At 37.8% G+C, this 27,782-nt stretch overlaps 1 protein-coding gene across 2 annotated transcripts in view; it reads right to left on the bottom strand.

Moving 5' to 3' along the window:
* PEX5L (peroxisomal biogenesis factor 5 like) overlaps positions 1-27,782 on the bottom strand; it is a 104,500-nt gene that overhangs the window by 32,973 nt on the left and 43,745 nt on the right. For both annotated transcript variants that reach the window (XM_056498765.1, XM_056498766.1), the window contains 2 exons: positions 6,609-6,713; positions 5,259-5,297 (listed from right to left, as the gene is read on the bottom strand). In XM_056498765.1, the coding sequence (XP_056354740.1) occupies positions 5,259-5,297; positions 6,609-6,713 (144 nt within the window). The remainder of the gene's footprint in view (positions 1-5,258; positions 5,298-6,608; positions 6,714-27,782) is intronic.

The following is a 27,782-nucleotide window of genomic DNA, read 5'->3' on the forward strand; positions in this document are numbered from 1 at the left end:
TTCTTCTTTTGTCACTTTCCTGGTATGTTTATAAAGATTTCACAATCAAAATTACTGTTTCACACACTTTATTTACTCTTGTGTAATGTGTGATTACTTGGCTTTTTGCCCCTTCCTTGTGCCAGTAATACACTAATTTTCTCTGGCACTCTACTATGAATGTATGTCCCAATGAAGCTGATATTTGGTTTTGACCAGAAGAGAGAATGGATTCACTTGGCACATGGTATAACTGACTTCTGCCTCACGTGAATTGTGGGAAGCTCTAAAACTGAGATGAGCTCACTGCACCCCCTTTCAATGAGCCCTCTAGTGTTGCTGCCTCTCTGAAGACCTGCCCTGCTCACCATTGATAACCACTGCTCTCCTGCTGGGTAGTGGCCTGAAGAATCAGAGCTGACAATTCCTTACCTGTAATCACACAAGCTAAGTCACCCCCAGGACTTCCCACAAACAGCTGTCAGGGTCTGTGTGAAGTCAGAGAAGCTGTGGGAGGATTGTTGTAGATACTGCATTGGGCATTTGAATTCATGTGCCAGCTGTGCTGTTTAGAACCTTTGCTTATGTTGCATCTCCATAAACTCTTGTGTCACACCAGCATCATGCTTGTGTTTCTACTGCTGACCTGGACAAGTTATGGTGTGTTGTTCCAAGCTAAAATTAAACATCTCACAGCTCAGTATCTCCTTCCCTCTGTTCAACCTTGTCTGGCAAAAGGAGTTTTAACAAGGGAGTTGTGTCTGGCTCCTGCATTTTGGCCTGGCTCCAGCTAAGCACTTAAACATGCTCTGCAAAACTCAAGGTTAAGCACGTGCTTAACTGTCCTGCTGGACCAGAGCCACAGGGTAAGAGGAGGAAAGTTACTCTTGTCATATTTTATCTGTGACTGACAGGTAGTTTGGCCTTTACACATACAGAAATGTGATTTATTGTAAATCTGCCTGTTGCATTCATGCCTGTGTGCTCCATGAACTTCTTTAAGTAAAAGGAAGCTGTTATCAAAAATTGAGTGCCTCTCCCTCCTGGGTGTTAGAAAATTTTAATGATCATTTGGCCATGAGTTTCCTTTGTGATGTTGCCTGGTGACTTCTGTTTTAGCCTCTCCCCGGTCCCATATTATTATCTAGGCTGAAGATCTACAGCAGTGATCAAAGACAACATTTTGTCATCACTGTAGATAATTTGGGATCCATACTATATTTTTCATATGGGCTTTAATTTCTTGAAAATCACATGGATACTTTCTTGTCCTCTCTGTGGATTTTTCTTCTCAAAGTTCTGCAGCATATCTAGAGATAGGCTGTGGGTTTGGATGTGTTACTGTGTCTGCTCATAGGACCCAAATCACAAGTTCTTGTCACATGGGCTTTCCCTGTCAGGTCTGGTTGCTTTGGGATGTTTTCAGCAGATTGGAGAGCTTCAAACTCATCAGCTGTTTGTGAACTGCAATTCAGTAGAACAGACTCACTGAAAAAACAGTAAGTTTAGTGATCTAGAACTGTAGCACATGGTGTGCAACTCTTTAAAAGGACAGTATATTCATACTTGGAGTATTCATGAATGAAGAGCCAAGAAGTCCTTAAGGAATAACAAGGGATGTATGAAACAGTATGGTTAATTTTTTTACTTTATTAAAAATATTACATTATCAATTCCCATGGTAATTTCAAATTAAAATTGTAATTTTGTGAAAAATGTATTTAATTTAGTTGACAGAGATATCTATATAACTTTAGGAAAGCAGCCAATTTATGACTTTTAAGCTTATTGTCAAGGCAATTTTATTGTACTCATGAGAATATTTCTACTGAAATTATGCATATGGCCCTGAAAGCAATAAATGTTGAGCAATATTTAACTTAGAGGTAAAGAATCAGTTAATATTTGTACTACTAAGCATGCATTTATTCATTTTTGTGTTTCTTTTTTTTGCTCTTCATGTATTTACACTGCCCTAATAATGGATGAAGAAGAGTTATCAGTAGGACTTAGGATGTGTCCCCAGATAAACTACTCAAAGCTTTGATAATAAAACAGATTTGAGCCATATAGAACATACTGCTAATGAATTTATCATGAATCCTTTAAAAAGACTCAAAAAAATTGGATCTCAAGCACAGTTATCCTATGATCAGTGAAGAAATTGCCACTGTTCTCAGAAGGCAGATGTACAATGAATTCTTGCACTCCAGACTTTGATAATGACAATAATTAAAACTGGCATGATTTTTGCCTTTTTTACCTGAAGGTATTTCATTTAGTTAAAATGGAGTGACTGCTGGTGTAAAAGAGAAGGGAAGCTAATTACATCCACTGGAACATCCCACCATTCTGTTCAAACCTTATTCAGAAAACATTTATGGAGTGGGCTGGAAGTCAGTGCAAGCCTAATGCTAAGAAGCTTAGAATGAACATGATTGATTCAAATGGGACTGTTAAGTTTATATGGAAAACTGTGATTATGTAATCAAATTCATGTAGTGAGCCCTTGATACACACATCAGAAAATCTACTAACAATATTGGGAGCTGAATATTAGCTATCTTTAATCTGTTTCCTCTATAAAATTGAATGGAAGCATTCAAAAATCTCCTGTTGGAGATTAAAAAAACCCCAAACAACCCACCAAAACCCACAAAAAGGCCCCAGAACAAAACAAATATAAAAAAAGCCTAACACAGCAAGCGAGAAAAGAAAACTAAACATAAGCAAAAACATACCACCATTACCAAAATAAGTATGTACATACACACATACAAACATACATAAAAGCAAATGAAAACCAAAACACCAAAACAGTGGAACTTAGGCAGTGGAAATGTTTGAGTATTTTATTCACAAGCCCTTAAGCAAATATAAATGTGCTTAGATCAACTAAGTATTGGCATGCAAATGAAGTTCACTTAAAAAATAATAGTTCCTACTCTGAATACTAACTAATACCTTCTAGACATAAAAAAAGCCTTAAGCATCTGGTGGAGTTAATTGGGGTGTAGTAATGAAACTTCTCTTTTTCTGACATGTGCTGTAGCCTGCATTTTTCACAGGGGAGGATGGATTTCAGCATGGTTCTTATGATGTAATTCCAGCTTTTAAAATTTCGTATTTCCAATTCAAATCCTAAACCCTGAAGTGTTCTGTGGGTTAACTTTTTAAATTATAAGTGCTCGAGACCAAAACTGTGCTCTGAGCAATGTCCATGTGGGTCCCATAAATTCTAAGTAGGTAAGCTCCTGTATTTTTCAGTTACTAGCAGAAGTGAGGAACAGCTTTCAAGATATACTTTGCAATTCTTTTTCCTATTGGTGAATAGGACTATCATTTCTCTTCTGTATAATTCCAGAGTATATTTGCCACAGGAATGTCATGGATGAGGATACCCTCTTGAAGGTTTTCTGTCTCTGTTGTCTTTTTAGGGATCCTACCATGAGCAACTTTCCAACCTGTGTACTCTGATAAGGAACCTAAATTAGGTGTGATGGATTTGGGACAAATAACTCCTGTGACACTGTGAGATTTCTTTTGTTTTTGCTGCAAAGCGTTTAAGCATGAACATTTTACTGCTCAATAAAGCAGTTAATCATATTTTAAAGTATAAGTCTGGGTCGAAGTACGTGATTGAATCAGATCCTTTGAAGTTCACTGACCTGTAGCAAATTGGGAATTTCATAGCTGACTGCACAATTCAACTTTGACTTTGGGGCATATTTAGGTTTAAATTTCTCATTAGAAAGTAATTCTGAAGCAAGATTTTTTTCTCCTGACAAATGCAAAGAAGCTGTGAAAAGGTCAAGCAAGAATTTTATTTAGCAATTAAAACCAAATGTATGCATGATTTTTCTCATTTATTTCTCTGCTTCAGGTAGAAATAATTGGTTCATAGCTTAATATCGAGATAATCTTTGAACCTTCAGCAGGCTTTCTTACACTTTTTCTAGGTTCTATTCATGTGAAAAAAATACCTCTTTTTCATTTGTCCCAGTCTATTAGGAATTATCTTTTAAAAGATAACGGGAGACAGCAACATGGATAGAGTTATATTCTATAAAATCCCATTAGAACTGAAAGATCATTCTCTTGATGCTTAAAGTATTAAATTTGGCAACTACTGAATCCTTTTTCACACCAGTGAGTGTGAAGAAAGTGACTTTTATGGAAGGTAATTGAGACAGGAAGACAGGATTACAAAAAATAGATTCTGAAAGGTCCATTGAATTATCAGGAATACCCCTCTGCTCACTGTAGTACACTCATTACTGCTGGAATGGTGACTGAGATTCCCAGTTGCCATATACTGCCACAGGAGTCTGCAGTACTTTTTAGGTTCATGTTATTTGAGGATTTGCCTCCAGTTTTGATGATATAAAACCATATCTGATGGTATAAAATAATTGAGAATTTGAAACGTAATTTAAATTTAATTTGCAGTATTTATTAAAAAAATAGGTGTCATATTTTAAAAGCTCCTGGAAGATTTAATATTTTAAAATGTTTTGCTTGGAGCATTACAAGAAAATGGGGCTATTTATCTGTCTTGTTCTGTGCTGGATAAGTTTTTACCATTTTCCAGAGGAAGAGAGCAGAGACATACTTTAAACTACAAATTCAGGGGCCTGTGTACATTATCACTATCAAAAAGCAGGTTTAGACACTTCTTTATGTATGAGATTTCAATTATGCTTCCTGTGGAGTCTATCTCCATAGTCAGACATAATTAACCCTCCATTCATCAAGGATTTTGGAAAGTGGGGATTTTACTTTTTTTTTTTTCTCTTAGAAAAGCCAGTGCTCTCTGTTTGGGCTTCATCCTTGCATTTCAGTTGCAGATTTTTTGCTTAGGTAGCTGCAAGGTTGGAGCAGCACAGCTACTTAGTGCATTAAATGATCCCTAAGATGTGGACCTGCCCACACTGGGTTTGGTGAGAACTTTGGAAAGACCAGGCTTTACTCTCCTGACCCATCTGGCTTGGGAAGTTTGCAGTCAGTTTGGAACTTGTTTCACCCCGTGAGCAGCAGCCACATCCATCTGTTTCATCATGTAAAGAGCAGAGACAGACACTGGGATGGGGATGGCTGACACAGCAGAGCGTTTTCCTGCGTGGATGGTGGGGATGAGGGGTTCATGGACACACTGCAGTGACAGCATCTCAAACCAACACTTCAGCCAGACAATTAGGGGACAAATGACATATGCAACGTGGTCACACAACTGCACAACACACATACATGATGCAGAGATGGCTATGGAAAATACTCACTTTTTCACTTGATTCTGCTTCCTTTTGGCTTCTGCACCCCTTTGGTGCATAGCAGGGAAGTAGGTATTTGTGTTTAGTGGAAGAAATTACACTGACTAACAGACACAAGCATTTTACTTATAAATTTATCATAGACTATTGCTGAGGAGACTGACAGACAGCCACTACAAATGGTGTGTTAGACATTTAATGAACCCAGGCTGAACTCCTGGCCCTGTTGAAGCCAATGGAAGGTTTGCATGTCAATTTTTTTTTGAGTGCAGTGAAGGTTTAGAAGGTACGTCACTTTATGTGGGTTTCTAATTGTTTGTTAAACACTTCGTGGAAAATTAAGTGATGATGCCTTAAACAGAGCATCTTTTTCCTCAATACAATTTCTTCATAGACATTGGAATTCACCATTGTGATAATTCTGATTTATAACACCATGAACAAAACCTGGTGTTCAACAGGGGCTGAGGAGGAGGTGCCAGACCTGGTTTCCAAATTAGTAGATGGTATTTCTAGAATGTGTATTAGTGCAGCACATCTGTGACGCCCTGCTGGAGAAGTACCTGCTGGTGTGTGTGTATCTGAGAACTGTCTGAAGTACAGTAGCTGTTATCCTAAATCGTGAGAGGAATAAAACAGGACTGTGGATTTCATTTAACGCTCTCACATAAAAACAGCTTCCAGCAATTTCCATTTCTGATGAGCTGGAATTATTTGTGAGCAGTAAGTATCGGCAGTAAACTAAATGCCCTTGCCTGGGGAACAAATTCATGCACGTGAGCAACGTGAGGGAATAAAATTCACTCTCGTACAAGAGTGCTGTGATTTACAGTAGTGTTCAGTCACTGTCTTTAAGAAACTAATGGAACCACCAAATGCTTGGTGGCTACTCCAAGGTACGTGTAAAGTTCAGTGTGGGGACATATGCCCTTCCTTTGACTGAAGGTGTAGAAATGAAAGCAATGAGGTGTGCAAAATCACATATTCTGATCCAGGCCAGGAGCAGAACCCCAGTTAGAGCTTAGGAATGGGATATGAGATATTGGAAATGACACTACTGTGAACTGGTTGTTTCTTATTTTACATATGCACCGAATGGGAACATTTTATACATGAATTGCAAATGAGTATTTTTGGCATGACAATTGATGGCATGGATAAGAACCGAGATTTTAAACTAGAGTTAAACAACTTTTTGGCAACTGAACTGGGGGGAAAATGCATTTTTGTTCATATTCTCACATCGAAACATCTAAACCCCCAATATTCACCCCAGGCTATTTCCCCCCTCAGGGAAGCAGTGGGGCCGGGGACTCGCGCAGCGCCCGCGGCCCCCTCAGAGCCCCGCGCTCTGCCCACCTGGGATGCCACAGTGAGGAGGGGCTTTTCTTCTGCAGACTCCTCCCTCGGAATCTCCTTCATCACCATGGCCACAGCCTTATCGGCCGCCCTAGCGCCTTTGCCCTACAACAGCGAAACCAACAATGGCGCCAGGTCAGCAGCGGGCTCCGACGGCCTCCGCGCCCGCGCTCCCTCCCGGCCCGGCGGACGCAGGCCGCGCCTGCCTGGAAGCGAAGCTCGGTTGGAAGCAGAACACGCACCACTGTTCAGAAATCGTAATAAGAGTAGTAATGTAACAAATGGTCCGTCAACCCCGTGGTTAAGGAGGCTGTGGGGTCTAGCCGTGGTCTGGTGGCTCGTTAGAGTTGCCCCAATGAAGCCAACAGGAATCCGGTGCTTTCCCGCTGGGCCAAGGCCTGCTGGAAGTTCCCCCGTGCCAACCTTCTGCAGGATAGGATCCCCAGAGCAATAAGGGTTGGAGGATCAGCCCCTTGATTTAATTTTAGTTTTCCAAAAGCTTATACCCAAAATAACTCTTCATGGGTTTTTGGTTGTTTTTCTTTTTCCTTAAGAATAGCATCAAGAGAGTTTTCCTAAAGCACAGTTCCTTGTTGTTCACTGAGGCAAACTCTCCCTGAAATTTGAATGTATAATCTGGACCCACAGAGTTTATAGCTCTAGTAACATTTTAAAATGCAATTTACATCAAATAAACAGTCTGGGTTTTTGCTAACAGAACATACGGAGCCAAATTCTGCCATCGTAGGCATTGCTACAGCTCTCCCCAAAATTATCATTGTTGTAGAACTTACTGTAAGGTTTTTGTTTTCACTTCACTTTTCTTAAAATTCTCTTAATATGTTCTAAACATTCTGGAAAAAATTAAGATATTTTGACATTATTTAATATATATTAGCCAAACAAAATTGCACCAACATTATGTGCCATGCTGTTTGATGTCATTCTTTTTGTTTAATGAGAGTCTTTATAATCTTGAATTCGCATGGGTTTCTGTATCTTGATCTTTGGTCTTATTTTGATCTCTGCCTCTTGCAAGTGACAGAGAAAGTTGGAGCTTACACATAAAGCATCACAGCAGAGCTGCATAATGCCAGTGACCCTGGGCAGGTCCTTATTATTATACTTTAAAAGCTCCCATTGATTTCCATGCAAGGCTGTGCAAAGACTGCAGGATCTGGCTCCATAAAAGAGATATTTTACACTGGACTTAAATATATTTAAATCCTTAAAAGTCTATTAACAGAAGGGGTTCTTTGCTATGACATCATATACAATAATTATCTTCACTAGCAATGTATCCTGTGTCAAGTAAACCCCCACTATTGCTTATACCAAACTACAGATTGTTTCAGGAACATTTCATTAATTGCAGGTAAAACCATTACGTACTATTGCAGGTTCTAAACAGATTTTATTAGTGGTCAGGTCAATATTAGATTAGCTTGCTTGTGCAACACATCACAGATACCCTACAGAGAGTTCTTTGCATGCTGCAAGAAATTCTCAGAGCGGAAGTGTCATAAATGATAAGCATGCTGGACTTGTGATGCCTTTGATATCCAAAGAACTGCAAAGTCATTGTAAAATTAAATACATTAAATTCAATGAGAATTGCGTTGGTAAGCAATTCATTTAATTGGTAAGCATATCAAAGGTTCTGGGCCAATTACGTGTTTGTTCATGATTCATATGACATATTCCAGGTCTATGAAGCTTGTTTCCAGTATGACACATGAGCTATCATTAGCTAGCACTAATAGCATGCTATTGGTCTCTATAAAATGTAGTCCTTTTGTGCTGAGTGCTAGAACAAAATTGTTTATCAGCTAGGAAGGATGCATTGGAAAGCATGCAGTGCTTTTTATTTCTTGCAGAGTAAAAACCCACCAAAGCAAAGGTCAGGTCACTTTTTTGAAGACAGAGCCACTTTTTCTTCAAGGTTTCACCTACTGCCTGAAAAGAGTCATGATACTCGTATTAGTGCCTGCTGTTCATCCTCCACACATGTAACTGCAAAGCCCTGGGCGTGGCTGACACCAAATATAAAATCTGTCTCACCAGTTTAAAGTGGCCATGCTACAATGGAGAAAAGCAACCCAAAGGATACCTCTGTGCTATTTTTAATGAGCAGACTTAGTTTATTTGCTAGGCAAAGCAAGTAGTTTGATGCTAACTTTAAAAAAAAGTTAGATCTTTAGCTTTCCTAAAAGAAAAACACACTTTCCTGTATGTAAGTCAGGTTGACATTTCTGATTGCTCAGCCTATGGTATGTGAAACATTTTGAAACTAGAAGTTGGTAGCAATTTGCTGTATACCAAAGAGAAAGCCAATGGAGTGGAATAGCTTAAGCTGTCTGATTCTGCTGGAGAGGTACACAGGGGAGAAATTCACTGGAAAATGCAGCTTTTTATTCTGTTGACTAGAGATTAATATTGTTGTCCCATGTAAGGCAGGTAACCTTGAACACTTTAGTCTCCCTTCCATGTAGTGACCACTGTGTAGCCAATTCTTGCCTATGGAGCCGTAACGAAGAATTGGAGAGAAATAAAACTGTTTTTAATGTGGTCAGGATAACCTTGTTACTGTTGTCAACTGCAGCTGAAATTAAAATCTCCAGCACATTTATTACAATAACTGTTGAAGAATTATTATTTTTTAAGGTGTTTATATGGCCTCCTTCAATATTAAGTGTTGTTTCTCAGCAAGTCAGAGTGCTATATAAATTTATCTGGTACAGCAGTTTATTGCTCAAACCCTCTAATTCTGTAACAGTTAATCTTATACGTGCCAGGCAAAAAACAGTTTTTTGCTAGTGGAGGTTTGCAAGGTAAGTTATTTTTTCCTGTAAACTACAGTTTAACAATTTAGTAAGTAAAAGAAATCATTCCTTATTGGCTTGCAATATAGAAATGGAAACAATTGTGATGTAGAACATGACAACCCATGTCAAAATCATGACAAATGTGGATTGATGAAGGAAAAAATGTATTATTTGTTTTAATGGAACATATTGATGAAGAAAAATGAGAAATATGTCAGTATTGTATTATTTGATACATTTAAAAAGTGCAACAGTTCTTTTAGATAGTATCTCCAAAGCAAAATAAGGAGTAGGGTTCAGAGTATTCCCCTGATGCTAAATATTTATAATAGTATCGGATTCAAAACTTAGTAACACTTTCCCTAAATTTATCCTTTGGGATCAGATAATGGGTAGTAATAGACATTTCCATAGGAGTACACTGATTCAGCAGGATTTTGTAAGAAAATACTTTTTTCTGCTGCTATTTCTGAACAGTTCCAAATTCAATTTTGTACAAGTCACACTATTTAGATGTGGTGCTTAGTAATGAGTATTTAATTAAATTACTGTAAGAGCACATTAATGTAAATTTCTAGTGCAGCATAAAGTTGAATTTTTAAAAAAATTTAATAAGTGATGCATATAGCTTTGCAACTATGATAAAGCTTTAGGTGCTTGGGACCTAATGATCACCTTCAGGTCCTGATGGCTGATCAGAATGAACACATGGTCACACTTGAAACATTACTATTTAGTGCAATACTCTATAATTCTGTAATTATTTTCTTCATTACAGTGATTTGCAAATTTGTTCTTGCATATGAAAAGCCAACAGCCAGTGCTTTGTAAATGTTTAACATTTTAACAACAGTATTTAAACTATAATGATTAATTGCAGAAATTCTTTGTTGTCATCTAATAAATAGGATTTTATCTAAAACCATTTCATAATTATAAGTTTGCTTTTTACAAATATTTAAGATACTTGAGTCCCTAATTCACTTTTCAGGAATATTTATAGTATCTGTTCTTGTGAAAAAGTGAGCAGGAAGAAATTGAGTAATCACATTTTTCTTTATTTTTTTTTTTTTTTTTTTTGAGTATGTATACATGAAGAAAGCATTCCTTCTTTACACAAACCTGGGCTGTTCCATTTATTTTCCAAAGATCCTACCAAGTTGTTTCATCTTTAATTGGCACACTACAATGCATCTCTGTTCACAGAAATCTTCTCAACATAGGCATGTTTCAATTCAAGCTTAAGTAAAACAGAAGTTTTGGGACAGCTTTTCATATGAAGGAATTTGAATTAAATAAAAAAAATTATCTTGCAGACAGTGCTGGTACAGGTATGACAGGATTTCTGGTTTCATGAGCATCTGCCTTTCTAGCTGAGGAGAAACAGAATAACATCTCACTGCATTTATAAATGAATAAAAATTATGGCCAGATATCCTGATCTTTCCCACTGGGTATTGAATTGAAGAGTTTGAAAACAAAATAAAAACAAAACCCACCAGCTCAGGACTTCTTGAAGTACTGGTCTGCACTTTAAATACCCTTTAATGGTTTAGGAGGGCCTTTGTAAAGCAAACTCTATGAAAGATGCATTAGTGAAAACTTTAAGTTTTAGGAGCTGTGTCCTCCTGTGCTGGGAGAAAGAGCAGGGAGAGCTGCTGAATGTGTTGAATTCGGGAGGCTTGGCTGCTCTCCAGATCCCCCAGCAGCTGATGGATTAGAGTACCAGCTAAGCAGCCTATTCCAAATGGCTTTATGCTCCACAAATCTTCCTGTTTCGTTCAACTTAAAAATAAAAATGAAGGGAAAAACTTGGCTTTATTTTTTAAAATTATGCAGCAGTAAGATTTTTATCTCTCAAAATGAGTACACAGAGCTCTGCAATGGTACTATGGGAGTTTCAGTGTCCACAATACAACTGTGAGCTCTTGATTTACATAGGATGTGTTTATGGCTCCAAATTTTTCCCTTCTCAGGCTCTTATGTTCATGTTTTCTGCATATGTGTTTCTTCTTATCTATACTTTTCTACTTTTTTCTAATCGTGCTATATCTTGCATTTTATATATAATTAAAAATAATGAGGAAACATATAGTGAGGCAGTTTTATGGACCAATATGAGATTGATATTTAAACAGAGAATTCTGTTTCATCAAAGCTCCTGGTAGTTTTTTATTATGAGCCTAATAAAATCAGATACATCTCTAAGAAAAATGGGAACACAAATCCTTTAGGCAGTGCCTGGTTGATCATGGTGAGGAAACGTGAACAAGCTCTCAGTCCTGAACTGGAGGCAGAATTGTCAGGGTAGACCATATTTCAGAACCTGAACTACTGTTTTGTTTTTGCATCATTTGGAACCTCTTATAAGATCTGTGTAAGTGATTATCCAAACTCTTTTGACTTGTGACCTTCAGTAGTTCATTTTTACAAGATTGTGATGAGACGAGAGTTGGCTACTGACAGGGATGCAGTTATAGGAAGACTTGCCCAAGAAGTAATTTACAGTTAAGCAGCTAAATCCATATTGGCTGAGTTCAAGTGTTCTACTCCTCTTTCATCCCTTTCACTACCTTTTCATTCTTATGTTGCTCAAATAACAGATTTCAGTGTTAAAACAGGAAGACTTTACTGCATTCAAGAAAAATGGCAAAGAAAGGGACAAAAGCTGATAAAAGGCAATCAGCATAAATACTCACATTCACCCTCACTGTGCTGTGTCTTATAGCCATTTAAATGTCGATAGGGTGGTTAAACTGCATTCCAGTTTGAGAAGCATTTGCATTGAAATGGCACTGTAAGGTTTTCTGTTTATTGACTCTCAGTAAATGTAGTATCACGTGTGCTCCCTTGAGAAGCTGTCTCAGTCTGAAGCCTATAGATTTATTCCTAAAGCTGAGTGGGACAGCTTCCAAAGCATCTCTGCTGGAAGCTCTGCAAGACCCATTTTGCTCTCAAGAGCTTGTGCAAAGTTGCTGTACTTAACATATCTGAACACAAACTATAACTGGAAATTAATTAACAATTCTGTCAAATCTAACTCATTCTCTACAAGCTAGTATGATTCCTGCTGGCTAGGAGGAAGAGGAGGATGTGAAATAAGGTTTTTTTCTCTCTTAAATCAAAGAGTTTTGTTTGGAGTATAATAGGGAGAGCACAGTTTGAGATAACAACAAGATAACAACGCTGTAATGTTGGAACAATAATGGTAATTTAACTGAAAATAGAAAATCCAGCCAGGAATATAGAGCAGGGTTGGTAAGAAGAAGGAGGTCTGGGACAGAACTAACTGCTTAGAGGTTGTTTAAGGATCCTTTAATGAAAGAGTTATATAATGTATCTCCTTGTGATAGAAGGCTAGGATGAGATATTTTGCAGTCTTTTCTTTCTTTGCAATTGTCATCTTTTAATAAGACCATTGTGAATATGTAGAAACTATTTTTTAACACTTATTTGATTGACTTCTTAATAATTTGGAATTGCATTACCAAAGGGATAAGTCCTTTGACTGAACAATGGTTTATGACTTCAAAAATCTTAGGGAATAGCTGCAGGATTTCTTTCATCTCCGTTTAGTCTGTGTCAAGGAACTTTCTGAAATCATTTGGTTTAGCAACCAGCAATTTCAAATTTGTTTGGCAGCCTTCAGCAGAGAATTAATACTGAAGTATTTTCTCTCCCATAATTTGAGTTCCTTTATGTTGACTTCAGTATCATGGTCTCCAATCATAACATACACATAGCAACAGAATTACTTCTTATTATTTGCTGTATTGCCCTGATGTGCTGAATCAGAATAAGAGATTCCTCCGGTACCAGTTCAAGTGAAATTCCAGGAGATCAGTTCACTTTCAAAATTAACAATGGAGCCTAAAGTGCTGCCTGTTGTTTAAATGTTTACTGCACACATGATGTTTAAATGATGGATTTTGCTCCCTCATTTCCTCCCAGCACATGATGTATTGCTCTTTGAAGTGGTGGGGGTTCCTCACCTCCTGCTACACAATTTTTATGGTTTGGCTTCATGAAACATTTAGAGAACTCAGACTAACTCTGCAGTCTATTTAGGAAAAGCAATGAAATAAATGGTATTTTATGGGGGAAAATCAGTGGCTTGTCAGTGAGCACAAATGCAGGACAGTCTTTGTAGGAAATGCAGAATATAAAACATTGTTCTGAGTTAACTGGAACAGGCAAGCTGTTACAAGGCAGCTGTTTCTGAGCCTGTGTTTTAGAAAGTCTTTTATAGGTGTAGCAATAGGGTAACCCTCAGTGGAATCAACAGCTGCTCTTATTTAACCTGAGATAATGGTTTGAGCTACAAAGCTCAAGATGAGCATTTAACTCCTTGCATGCTTGTCACAAATGTTTATAGATGTTAGGAATCTTGCTTTTGACAGTTTTGCTTAGATCTGCTTTTGTATTATCTTTGCCTTTTAATTCTGTCACTATGAGAGAGGTTTATGTACTCCCAGTTGTGCTGTCCTAAGAGTCAAAACACTAATTTATTGTTATTCATACAGTAAAGGTAGTGTTGACTAGAGCAAAATATGGAGTAAATAATGGCATAGCTTAAAAGTCCTGTTCATTTAAAGAAAAAACCCAGGCAAATTCTGCTGTTTCCAGAAGCTGTTGTGCCTTAACTGTAGTATCTTGATATCACTAAAGTTTCTCAATAATAAAATTCACCTGGATGTGGCAACATGGAAGTATTTTTGCCTCAAATAAAAGGTGATATTCAAGTATCTTGAAGCATTCTGCCTTCAATTTCAGAGAAAAAAGTGAAAAACTCCTGTCTGGGATGAGGTCAGTCTGTGGGCTGGTTTTATCTTTTATTCCATCTTCACTTGGGACAAATGAAAAATGTATGATAATATTTTATGTGTAAAAGACAACTGGAAATATGACTGTGTCTGTAATATGATGCAAGTTATTTTTAAAAGAAAGTTATGCAGGTTTTGATGTTTAAATAGTATAATCTGTGCTCTGCCAGCCTGGAAAATAGAATAAATATGTATTTTTTCCAATGTTTGCAGGCTTTGTTGTTCTTGTTCCAGATATCATTATTAAATCTTACACATTACAGTTGTACACCAGTGTAGCCAGACAAGGAATTAGGTCCCATTAACTCCATATTTCTATTAGTGTAGATTTTTTCTAGATTGAGCAGAGACTCATCAGATGTTAAGAATGAGAAAATGGAATAAAGTAAAGGAATAAACACAATTTAAAAGATAAAGGAATCTCTGACAGAGCCAGAAAAAAAACATCTGAATGCATAATAATCTGACCATATCCTACAGATACAATTCTGTGAAAGTTTTAAGATCATTTGCAAGTCCTGAAACTGTGGTTTTCTGTACAGAAAGGAGCTGGTACTCCTCTAAACAATATAACACAAATGTTTATCAAAACTGTTGGAGGAACATAACAGTTGCCTGTTATTTCCTCTTGTTTTACATTACCAGATTGAGAGTCCAAATTGCTTATTTTCATAATCCAAGTTTTACTCCTTTTTTGAAATCCCTAAGGAAGGTATTGTTTAGCAAAGGTGGAATTATGTTGAATGAGGGTGACTGTTCAGATGACCTGTTATTTCGGAATCAGATACAATTCTGCATTCGGTTTTGAAAAATGAGATATGTATTTAAATAAATGAATTGGTATATGTCTCTTACTTGGTACCTAATCTTGGAACCATTTAAAAATTGTATTAGTTCTTAAATTACTTATTTTGATTTTTCTGGTTTTGTTTATGAAGGATGACAGCTTGGGCACTGAAGACAATTTGTAATGCATTGTCACCACTATTAACTCTTATTGAAGATTAGGATGAAAATCTCAGGATTTGAGTTCTATAAATATGGGTAAACATTATGTGATCAAAATTCATGTCCTCAGTTTAGTGTTTTCATATGATTCTTTCTTTGTTTGTGAATAACCATACAAGATTTAATTCTGTTTAGTATTTTTGTTTTCCTTTGGCTTGCTTGTTAAACACCTTGCTCAAAGGCTATTAAAAACAATGAAAGTTTTTAGAAACATGAAATGCTAAAATATATTTAATCCCACCATAACAATATATGTGATTCTACTGTGTAAAAGGATAGAAAGATGATGAGGCAGAGAATTAATGGAACACCAAGGTAACAAAGGGTAGCTGGAAGTTTGTGATTTGGTTTGTTTTGTAGCAGATTGATGTTACTTTCTCATCATCTGTGATTAGATCTGTACATATTAAATAAGGAAAACATATCATACTGGATAGCAGATTTAAAAACAACAGATCAGGATAGTTTATGATTGAAAAATACTTTTAAGACTTATTTTCTTGACCTATATATGTTCTCTCCATGGTTCTAAATGCTGCCAGGAAAAATTTAGCCCTTTCTGTAAAACAAACATTTGATTCCCACCATAATATAAACTCTTGATACCCTTGAATTTATTATGTAATTTTTTTTTTTTTTTTGCCACAACCTTAAGATTTGAATCCTTTCTACAGTGAATGGTGTCAAAGTAGAACTCTTTTAGCACTTTGGTCATAAAGGGTCTTTATGTTGTATCCTTGACCCAAAATTCATTCTGAGCCACTTGTGCTGCGTGTTCTTTGCAACAAAGGGCTCAGAATCTGAGTGTACTTACCTCCAGAATAAAACCCTTTTCTTTAACCTGTATAGTAGAGCATATTTACCCCCTTATTTTTATTCCCTGAAAAGAGTAAACTGTCTCTTATCAGACAATGGCAATAGTAGGTGAGGAATTGGAATAACTGTGGCTGCAAAATAACTTCATGTCCCTGACCTAGACATGGCCTCTGCATGCACTTTTAGCTTTGGAATGATCTCATCTGAAGTACCAAAGTATGTTAATGCTGCAAAAGCAGCATTAACAGCATCATATAAAAGCAGCATTAGCAGCATCATATAAACCCATTTAGAGAGGATTATGCTACTGTCCCTTCATTTACACAGTTTGGAAACCTTCAGGGAGAAATTCTTAAAATTGAGGTATTATGACTGTGCTCTTAAAAGATGTTCCTAATTCTCTGACGTGTACTGTTAGTGCGGAGAATAGACTTTTCTACTCTAATATTGCAAATACATTTTAATTGCAAACATGAAAATGAAAAACGAGTAGGTGCATTAGTAGATAATTACTTCAAGACCTAATCATAAGTTCAGCTGCCCTGGACAATTAAAGGTTCTTTCTAAGCAAAGAAGTTAGAAGGGATCTTAAAGGCCATCTAGCTCCACTTCCCTGCCATGGGCAGGGCCACCTTCTACTAGACCAAGTTGCTCAGAGTCCCATCTGGCTTGGCCATCTATCTTTACTGTTTAATATAGGTTTTTTAGCATAATGGGTCACATCTGCTACATTTGTACAAATCTGCTGTTTTGTGTATATCTGCAAGCATTCTATACTCTTTTTTGGTGGATTTAATGCCATTTTCATATCAATGACAGTAATTAGCACCTGGGCTGTTCTACAAGGAGCTGAAAGCAATATCTCTATTTCTGATAGCCAGCACATCACTGATATTGGATATTCTCTGTACTGTTCTGCTTGAATAAACATTCACCCTTTCCTATAGAATTTTTTTTACCTATTTTATTTATTTCTGCATACTTACATAGTAAAAAGCATCTATTAAAGAAAAAAAAAATGTACTTATTCACTCACTGTATACACACTTTTAAAATGTGTGCTTTAAGAGTGTATAATGTTTAAAAAGTGCAGTGTTTTGTGTTCCACTTGTGCTTAGGTTGGCAGGGAAGCAGGAAAGCAAGTTCTCTGTTTTTGTTTCTGTAATTCAACAGTATCACAAAATTCAGTTGCTAACTATCAGTTTGAGGATGTCTGCAGTGTAATTAAAAAGGTGGTGAGTCCACACTTTTTACAGCAGCTTAATTTGGCTGGTAGTGTAGCAGTTCTATTTAATAAAATCTCTGTGGGTATCTACAGCATGATATCTGTGACCAAGTAGTAAAAGCAGCTGGTAACAGCAAATGGCTTTTATGGAGAAATTCTTAATTATCAAAACATCTTAATTAAGATTTCATATGCAAAAATTTGCTAAATCATCAGTTATATTTTCCAAGAAGCTTCCAGTGTGATTACTTTCTTGGGATTTCAATGATGCTACTTGTATTTCAAAACTGGCTTCTGGCAGATACAAACCCCCTTGGAGGTACAGTTGCTCCAGTTATTGGATTGTGTCTCTTCAGCTGGGATGTCAAACCTAGCACCAGTCTGTCCTGTTTGGTTAAGGCTAAACTAAATCTCCCCTGCACCCCAGGGCACAGTAACCTAACACTGTGGAGGTTAAGTGACCTGACAATAGCATGACAGCTATTGTCAGAAATATTTCTCCTCAGAGGTTCCATTAAAAAAATAAATCTCTCTCAATTGTGCAGTGCAGTCCTATATTCTGCTGGTGTCTCCTTCCACAAGATCACATTCATTACCACAGACTGTTCTTGAACTTCAAAATCAATCTTGCTCAAGTGAAGGAGCAGGGATGAGTTAACTTCTGATGGCTTGCAGGAAGCCTCAATAAATGTGCTTTTAATCAGAGAATTAGCAGGCTCATAGCTGAGGGAAAGGGGTGCAGCAGAGCACTCATGCCTCATTGCAGCAATGACTAGCTTAGGATGTGGCTGACGAACACCTGGAGAGGGGTTGGGTGTTTCTGGTACCCAGGGGTGGGTGAGGTAGGTGCTAGCCTGGGTGTAGAGAATAAATTGTGGAGTTTCAAACATGTATTTGTATCAAACATGTTTCTTGATCTCTCTCTCTTTCTCTCTCTCTCTATATATATATAAGTATATATATCTTTGCTTTCTACTCACTAAGGAGAGTAACTGAGCCAGCACAGGGAAAGAAAGGTTGGTTTGCTGTTGTAGTGCTGCAGTAATTCACTATCCTCTCTGTTTTTGTATTTAGGAACAGAGAGTGGCCTTAAAAAACTTCTCTAATGACGGTGCTATGACTGACTGAGATCAGCCTATCAGTCAGCACTCTGGATTTTGTATTCACTGAAACACTCTGCTGCTTCATTTTGCTCTGAAAATCTTGTAAATAAGGAAGTATCCCAACTTCACTCTTTTCCATTAAGCGTGAGACACTTCATATTAATGAAACCCCAGTGAAATGATATGAAAGATGGCATTGTCAACCCAGATCATTAAAAATTACTTGAATAACTACACAGGCATATGCTTAGACTGGCAAGGACTGGAAGATTTTTTTCAGCTCAGATAACATGAGCATAATTGAGGAATAAAAGAAGCTGCCGCAGATGGTGATAGCAGTGAGAGGCCCAGGGACATGTGCTTCAACTCCAAGTTTGCTACAGGGGAGTTCCTGAGGTAGGATAGCACACCAGAGCTATTGGCAGAATCTCAGGCTCCCAGAAACTTGCTTATTAGCTAATTGGAGCTGCATATTCATAGAGTGAATTGAATCCATCCTTCCTATGGGGAGGGGCTCATGAGTTGAAAAGTGAAGTGACAAATCCGTGTCTGTCCCAAGAGATCCGTGCCAGAAAGCATCAGGCAAAGATGAGGGAATGAGGACACCCAAGAGTGAGGCAACCTGTGGTACTGGCACTGTATAGGCACTGCCTGGTTAGGGGGAGCAAGAATTACCTATAATTTGTGCCAATTGCCCAGTAGGATCGGAAAATACCAGAGCTTCCCTGGAAGGGAGGGAGGGTGTCACCTGGGTCACAAGGTGGCTGTGTTTGAAACCCTGCCAAGCTGTGGTTGGTCTAAAAGCTGAACTAAGAGTGTCCACAGCAAGACCAGGATTTCTTTTTTGCCCTCCTGTTCACATTTTAACATGAAGTGCCTATGGAGTCATAAACCAAAAAAAAATCGTGCAGCTGACTCCTGGTCAGTGAAGTGGAAAGGATAGCTTAGAGCAGTTTTCACACACTACTTCCTGAATTGCACTGTCCACTCCTCAGCTACACTTGAGTTTTTACACACATTTGCCTTATTTCATTAATAAAATAAGTTTTTTGGTCAGTAGCAGTGCCAATGTTGGAGAGAGTTTGGCTACAGTAGACTGAGAACTTTCATCTTAGTACATGAAAGACCATCTCTTTTCAAATGTTACTGTGTTATCCTGAAATAGTTGGGAAAAAACCCTCTCTTTTTCATGTTCGTGTTCCCTGAATGGTAGAGGAATAACTCCTCATATACCTGCTGAGACTGCTTCTATTTTCTCCAAAAGGTTTTTTTTTTGTGTTGGTGTTTTTGTTAAATGCTAAATTTTTATTTCTCTATTATCTGTGACAATACAGTTTAACTGTGTATTATTGTCATATACAGGCTTTAAATATTTTTTTTTTGATTCTGTAAATGTCCTTGCATTACCAAAGCTGTGAGATTTTAGAAACTCTCTTAAAAATTTCCTTGCAAATGTAAAAGTATGCACGTTCCACACACAAAGATAGCTGGAAATCAACTGTTAATTAAAACAAGGCATTGTCTTCTGTGCAAATGTCAGCTCTTTGAGAGTAAATGCAGACAAGAGACAGACACAATGAATGTCTCAAGTGCTTGCATTCTGTGGCTAAATTTGAAATTTCAGTCTGAATTTTCCTGGTTTATTTATGATTATTTATTTATGAAAGGCTCTGTGCATGATTGGTTTTCTGTGCACAAGAGAAGGATCAAGAACAAAAGATGGTCTTTTGTTTGTCTTGTAGCTGCCTAATTTAGAGCTCCTATTACTGAGCATGACTTGTTTATGACTATATCAAGTTACCCATTTAACTCTAATGAGGAGTATTACAGATATCACCAGATCAGCAAATTATAAATGACATTTTAAATTGTTAAAAATACTGTGAGAGCCACAGGAACTAGGACTTTCTTCCCAAGGTTTTTTTGTACCGTTGAGAAAGTGGCTTTAAATTTCTGGGCTGTGTGATACCATGTGATACAGTAATTCTTAGTAATTCCTAGCTTTTGAGGTTATGATATGCCTTGTGCTCACCTTAGCTGATCTCATATATGAAAGATAGAAAAAGTCTTTCTTTGTCTTGTACATCACTTGTATCTTGCAGGGAGTCTCCTCTGAGACACACACACACACACACATATATATATATATATTTGTGGAATTTGTATTATTCTGCTTGTGAAGTGCTCTAGTGCTGCTTTTGAGTCAGAGGAGCATCTTTGCTGACTCTGACCTTTCAGCTTGGAGAAAACCAAGCTCAGATGGAGACATTGATTTGCTCCCTCCACCTTCCTCATGAGATTCATCCCCAAAAACCATTCTGCTGTTCACATCAACGTGTCAGCACTCCACTTCTCCTCTGGGAGTAGATGGTGCTGAATACTCCCATGGGCAGGGATTTCAGCAGCCTGGAGAAAGGGTCTCAACTGATCTGGAGGGGAGTGTTTTATTTTGGGAAACTGCTACCTTTCTCCTGGGCTCACACTTCAGGGCAGATGTGATGATGTGCTGAGAGCATTTCATGAATTTTCAGTTTACCTCTCCCTTCAGTGTCCTTTAGGATTCTCTGCTGGATGTCCTTTTTTTTTTTTTTTCTGCTACTTTTCTACTCTTTATAGTGCAGCCCAAGACAGCAGAGCACCTGCTATCACAGTAGTGTTCTGTTGAATGTAGTAGTTGAACTCCAGATAATCACTTGCTGTCTGCTTCAAGTATGATTTCTATAAATCCTCCTAGGGAATAATCTATAAAAATAGCAATGAATGCTAGTTTTTGATCCTTAATTTTACTTTGCAATAAACCTATCGACACTAGAGATTAATCCTCTGAGAATTACATGTTCAGTGAGTCAGAAATGCTGTTGCAGAACTAAAATTAGATATTTGTGTTTCACTTTGTGACCACCAGTATGCTTGTCCTGATATGTATTGCCCTCTATTCTGTTTCCCATACAGAATGTCATACCTAGAAACAATAGGTAAAAACTCTTTGTATAGAGGGATGGGAAATATTCTCTATGGAAACTGCTGAGTTGGAGTTACACTGAGGACCAAAACATCTCAGCTGTGGCCTTTTAGGGACACAAATCCTGTTGCAGTAGCTATTGAACAGTGTTCACATGTTTTTATATTGATTTAATATCATTATTTAGAAAAATATATGGGAATGCTCTGGAATAATGATTACCTTACAAGATGTTCTGAATAAAGAAGGGTTGAAATACAGATTTATCAGGAGAACTGCTGGAACTTCTGCCCATTTGGCACCAGCACCAGTGTAAATGCTATAACAATACCCTTGTAAATATTCCTATCCAGACTGCATCTGCCTGATCTGGCTTGTGAGTCTCTGGCTCATTGTCTGACTGGAAGATCACAATGAAAAAAACTGTTTCATTGACCCAGAACTAAAGTGACTATTGATGCAATGCAGAATTATGAAAGTAGTTTGCTTTGAATCAAATGGGATGTTTTACTAAGCCCAAGTTATCCTGTTACAGAGGTGATGGAAAAATATATAGCTCAGAAAGAAATCAGTAACTGAACATTTAGAACTGATATCTCAGAATATTTTCCACAGAAGACTGTCACCAAAAGCTGGAGATGTTATAAACCTGCTATATTTTTCCTGAAAAATTTACATACATCAAATGTTTATTGAAATTATATGCAACTAAGTCATGCTAAACAAGCTCTCTCAGTAAAAAGAAGTAAGGACATTTAAAACCAACTTATACATATTCAACCAAAAGGACTTCCTTGGTTTGTTGGCTTTTTTTTTTAACAATGCTGCTTCAGTGTTTGCTGCATAAGATGCATCTTTCTTCATTTGGCATGCTGCTTCTATGGATGAATTCCAAACAAAAAACTTGTATCTCCTTTCTCAATTGTTCATTTTGTAAAAATGACCTAATGTTGGCAGCAAGTGGAACAAAACCATCAGGACTACAGGGGTGTAAAGCAATTTCTGGGTTTTATGGCAATGTTCAGAGCTCAACAGGAAATCTTTGCAATGCAGTTCTCATCTCTATAGTAGAACAGAACAACATTTGAGTGCTTGATGTTTTTCTCCCTGGGGTCCTGATGGGAGGGTGGATGTGTGGAAACACATCTATAAAGGACTATTAACTTCTTGAAAGTTGTTCAGAATTGTGAAGGCCAGAGCCAACACAGCAACATACTGGCTAAGAGGATTCCAGTGTGAAAGACAAATTGAAAGAAATCAGGGAATGTGGCACAAAGAAAAATGAATAAGCACAGCTGTCCCTCATCACTTTAAAGAGAAAATACTTTTGCATAGTCTTTCATTTTTCAAACTATTTTTTCAGCTATTAATGTGAAATCAAAGATTAGACTGTCTTTTTTGCAGTAGCTGTCTCTGTAGTCTTCTACTTTCACGTATAAAATGATTGAAATAGGAGCGAAGAACCACAAGCGTCATAGAGATGTTTGGTCTCATCTAGGATGCTGGGAAATTATCATTTAAAATAAGCTATAGAAAAATAGTAATGTTTTTGCTCAGAGAAATCCAGAACTTTAGTTGTTCTCTAGCAGTTCAGTTATCAACTAGCAATTATCAAAATGGCTCGAAGCCAGTCTAAAATACTACAGATTCTCCTGTTGTGAGGTTTTATACAGCTGCCTATCTGCAGCTGGTAATGCTGTATTCTCAGCCCCTGAGAACATGAATATGGTGTGTTCTGTAAGTATTTCCTAAGTCTGAGTAATGCAATTACAAAACCAGAAACTATACCCTGGATTGTAGTTGTAGTTACATAAGACTCTCGTATATAGAGAAAAGCTTGTCTATGGTATAACAGCCTATTTTGATGTGTGTAAGGACTAAATTTCATACATTTAAACCCTAAATAAAAGTCTCTGTCTGTAGTTCGGGATGGGCCAGCCCTGTTAAATGCCCTCAGAGCATCAACCTGCAGGTGTTTAGACAGCATTGTGGCTTGACACTGTAAGATATTAAACACTCCCAATCCCATCACCTCCTCCAGCTATAAGGGGTGCTCAATAAGTCCCCTAAGCAGGAATTACATTTAGCAAAATAAAATGAATTTCCTTCTTTTGTCTTAATTGGCTGAGTTCCATGCATTCAGAATCCGTTAAAAATAAACATCAAAAAGCAGCCTAAAGTTTGTAGTCAGTCAGCACAAACCCATTTGTGACTGTAATTTCCAACTTCAGGCTTTGCTTGGTTCCCAGCAGTAAATGAAGCTCGTAATTGTACTGTGAATGATGGGGAAATACAGTAATGAAACATCTGGAATATTTAGGACTGGGAGAGCCTGGAGGTAGCCCCAGTCAGTGTGAACAGCTGCAGCAAACCAGAGCTCCTGGGTGGTAAATACTCCTTATCAGTTCTTTGTACAGGTATAAACAAAAAAAAAAAAAAAGAGTTGTTGATCAAGTTCATAATCCTATTATCAGTTTCACCACATCTCTGTGTTCCAAATACCATCAGGGGTTATGTATACTCACAGAGAAGCCCTTGTCTCCTGCTTTCAGGAGAACAGAGACAGCTGTTGTGAAAACTGCCGACGTCAGACAGAGGAAGAGAGAACAGAGATAATGGAAAATGTCAGAAGAAAAGAGAAGGAGAAGACTGATGAGATTTGTCAGCCCTCATGAAATATGTCATGTCAAAGGTGTTGCACATGATGAAGTGAGATAACAAGCACACACACCACACACTGGAAGTTTCTCTGCTTATATACTCACATATCTGCAACATGATTTTACTATTTCTTAAGCATTTTTCATAGAATGGTTGGGATTGGAAGGGATCTTAAGGACTAACTGCAACCCTCCTGCCATGAGCCAGCATGCCACTCACTAGCTCAGCTTACCTGGGGTCTCATCCTTCAACAAGTCTGGCCTTCAACACTTGCAAAGATGGGACACCCACAGCTGCTCTGGGCAGTTGGTGCCTCACCACCCTCCGAGCAAAGAATTTCCTGCACTCCCAAGTCCTTCTCTGCAGGGCTGTTCTCAGTGTTTCTGATTAAAGGCTTAGAGGGAAAAACCCAGTTTTCCCATGGAATTTGTCAGTCTAAACTTTCCAAACTTTCCTAAACTTTTTCTGCCACAGAACTTGTAACATAGGTAGGTCGAAAGGCATTGGCAGCAATCAAGAACCTGCAAGTGAAGGTCAGCAAATGTAGCTGTGTTGTAAGGAACTCGTCATGGCACTTTTATTTACACTTAGAGGTAATGACTAAAACCTGTGGATTTCAGAAGAATTCTACTCAAGTTAGGGCAGTCTCACAGCAGCTGTGAGATTGAAATACCAGCACAGCACCTTGCTCCAACTTAGCACCTCACATTTGCAACTTGTCCTATGTGCTTACTTTGAGGGAGGGTGAAATAGAGCTTGCTGGCTTTGGACTTATTCTGTGTGTAGTTACATCTGCCACTGTTTCCTGGTGAAATCTGTTTTGTAACAATGTATTTTAAAGAAATAATAATTCTATTAAAGTGGGCAGGTAATGGGCATATGCTTCTGCAATTTCCATTTTGTCTCCTAGTCCATGTGTTGCAATTTTTAGTCTTTCTTATGTTATTTTAATTGTATTTTTATACTTTCAGGGAGGTAAATCTCCTATGTTTGGCAGTCTTATGAGACATATACAAGTATATGGAGTCATGCTCCATCAAGACCTTGTCACAAAGGAGAAGGGATGGTGTTTGTTCACAACCATCCAAGAATTATAATGGTTAAAATGCCTTTGCAAATTCTCCTATCAGTTCATTCTCAATAGAAACTTTTCTGTGATTTGCTGAAGCTCAACAACATCCAGTTTCTGGATTACAAATGAACCTGAACTTCCATTTTGAGAAGGTTCAAATTGGTAGTAAACTCCAGAGCTGTACAGCACAAATATGGCCTGCAGTTATCCTATAGCTCTGCATCTCCATGCACTGCACGTGGTGAGAAAATATTGTCTCCAGCTGCTGCCTGCAAAAGACTTTCTATTCTGAGGCATAACATTTCTCTGTAGGGATACATTAGCTGAATTTATATATATAGCCTGTCAGAAGTCATAATCTAGAGAATTAAGCTTTTAAACATTTGTGAACTACCTTGTATAATGAACTTCTTATCCTGTTTAAATTATTGAGAAGACTTAGTGAAGTGAGACACTTAATTTTTGTAGAGTGAAATCTTTTTAAAAGACCAGATAGAGAGAAAATTCAGCATCTGCAGAAACATGAATATCAGAGTTTCAAAGCTTCTAACTATTTCAGGACTGTGTTTCAACAACACGCACACATTTGCAATAAATCACATTATCCATCATGCTTTCCTAAATGTACACAAGGATGTAAATAGGTAGGGAAGCTTCAACTGAAAAGTTCCATTATTTGCAAAATTTTGCAGGATTCATGCTTCCATGTTATTTTACCCATTGCACATGTAAATATCAAATAGAGACAAGTTGCACAGGGCAACCTCTCTTCTTGAGACTAAAGCTCTACCTCATAGTCAAGCTTAGCAGTAAAAATTCCAATAAAAACTGGAATTGAATTATTAATCTCTAGAGTTCTAAATCAGCCTTAAAAGTAGTCTGGGTAGGTTTAGTCTCTGCAAACCTCCTCTTACAGTAGATTTCCAGCTCTCAGCGTGCAGTCTGGCAGCAGTAAGTGCACTGTGGCTGGGAGCAGCTGTTCATGATGGCATCCAGCAGCTGAAAAAAACCCCACTGAGAATGCCAAAACCTAAAGTTCTAAAATCTATTCTAGAAAAGTTCCCTCCATGCCCCTTCCCCAAAAGGACAATTTAGTCACAAAAATACAAGTTAATTTTGGATGAAAAATGCATAAATTAAAATGTAGAGTTTCCTGCTTGTCTTGGGGTTGGTTTCCCCATCTCCTCCCCCTTTTTTCTCCTATCTACATCTTTGCACTTTCTGAAACTAATCAGATGCCTTGGCACACCAGACTGTGTGGCTCCTCAGCCTTACATATGTTATAGATTCAGGATCCTGTCTCTGAAAGGCTGGGATGTGATGGGATATCTCCAGTGAGTCTGCCACACCTGGAAGACCAGGTGCATCCTTCCTCCTAATTCTCTCTTGGCAAGTTTTCAATATGCCTTTCTTGGAGCTGGTAGCACTCAGGTGTCAGATATATCTTTGTCAAGAAAGTGTACTTGTACTTTTGTTGCAGGTCTTTTAGACCAGTTTGGAGTACTTGTGATTCTATATCCTCCTCTTGGAAAATGTAGGTGGACTTTGACATTCTTACAGAAGCCAGAGTTGTTGATGGATGGATTGAAGCCAGAGATTCTCGTGGGTGTATGCAGCCCCTGTGTCCATGAGTGACACTGAAAGACAACTGAGTGCTGTCCCCAAGTCACCCTGGCTCTGTTACCACAAGAGGAGCAGAAATTATTTATTTTTACTGTCCTCTGGTCTAAACCCACTTTATGTAACTCTTACCTGCCTGTTAATGCTGGTTATCAGGAATTGTGGTCAGTGGAGATAAGGGGCACCACAGCATGGGGAATTGAGTCCTTGGAAGAACTACTTATAAGACTATTGGCTCCCCTAACTTCCTCAAGAGCTTTCTCCAAAGGAGTTACTAAATCTGCTTTGCCATAAGGAGCACTTTGGCTCCCAGATGCATGTAAAGAGTTTTATCCTTTCCAAAGTGTTGTGCTTGGTGTGGATCCACAGAATACACAGCTGAAGAGGTGGCCCAGAGAGATCTGTCAGGGTGCAGCTTTCCCCTGGGCTCCCTTTGAGTGTTTATAACCAATATTGCTGCTGGTGTCAAAGTTGTGGTTTGTAGGCACAAAAATTTCCTGTGGTTAATTCAAGTGCTGTACTCTGATCTCTCTTTTGAGTCTGGTTTAATTTATTTGCACTGGAAGTAATGGATGACCTTTACCAGATCTGTACCTGACTATGCCTGGCATTGGATCTTTGCATTTTGCTTATTGGTTTCATATCATTTAATTAAAAATGTGTCAGGATATGTTCTTAGCTATTGCAAAATTGTCACAGTAAATGATGATGGATCTATGGATTTTTAAAAATCATCTTGTCCATTTCTTTTTATTTTGACTTGGCTGTATTTCTGTCATAAAAATAATTTTTAAATGGTATTTTTTTAATAGAGCACTAATGAAATCTGCAGGCAGCATCAGAAAGCCCGTTGATCTCTTGTCAGTGAGTCCCACAATACTGGCTGATTATAATTTTCTTTTTATGTCAGAGAACGTATTTCAGTAGAAGCACTCCAAACTTAAACTAACTTGAGAGTTTTAATTAAATGTCATTTGCATTTGGCTGCTGCTGTCTGTGTGGGGAAGAGTAGGATGACACAGCTTCTTGGTTCCTTTAGCTGCTTAGTTCATTTAGTGC

This window comes from Oenanthe melanoleuca, chromosome 9, assembly GCF_029582105.1.
Source record: "Oenanthe melanoleuca isolate GR-GAL-2019-014 chromosome 9, OMel1.0, whole genome shotgun sequence".
Classification (NCBI taxonomy): domain Eukaryota; kingdom Metazoa; phylum Chordata; class Aves; order Passeriformes; family Muscicapidae; genus Oenanthe; species Oenanthe melanoleuca.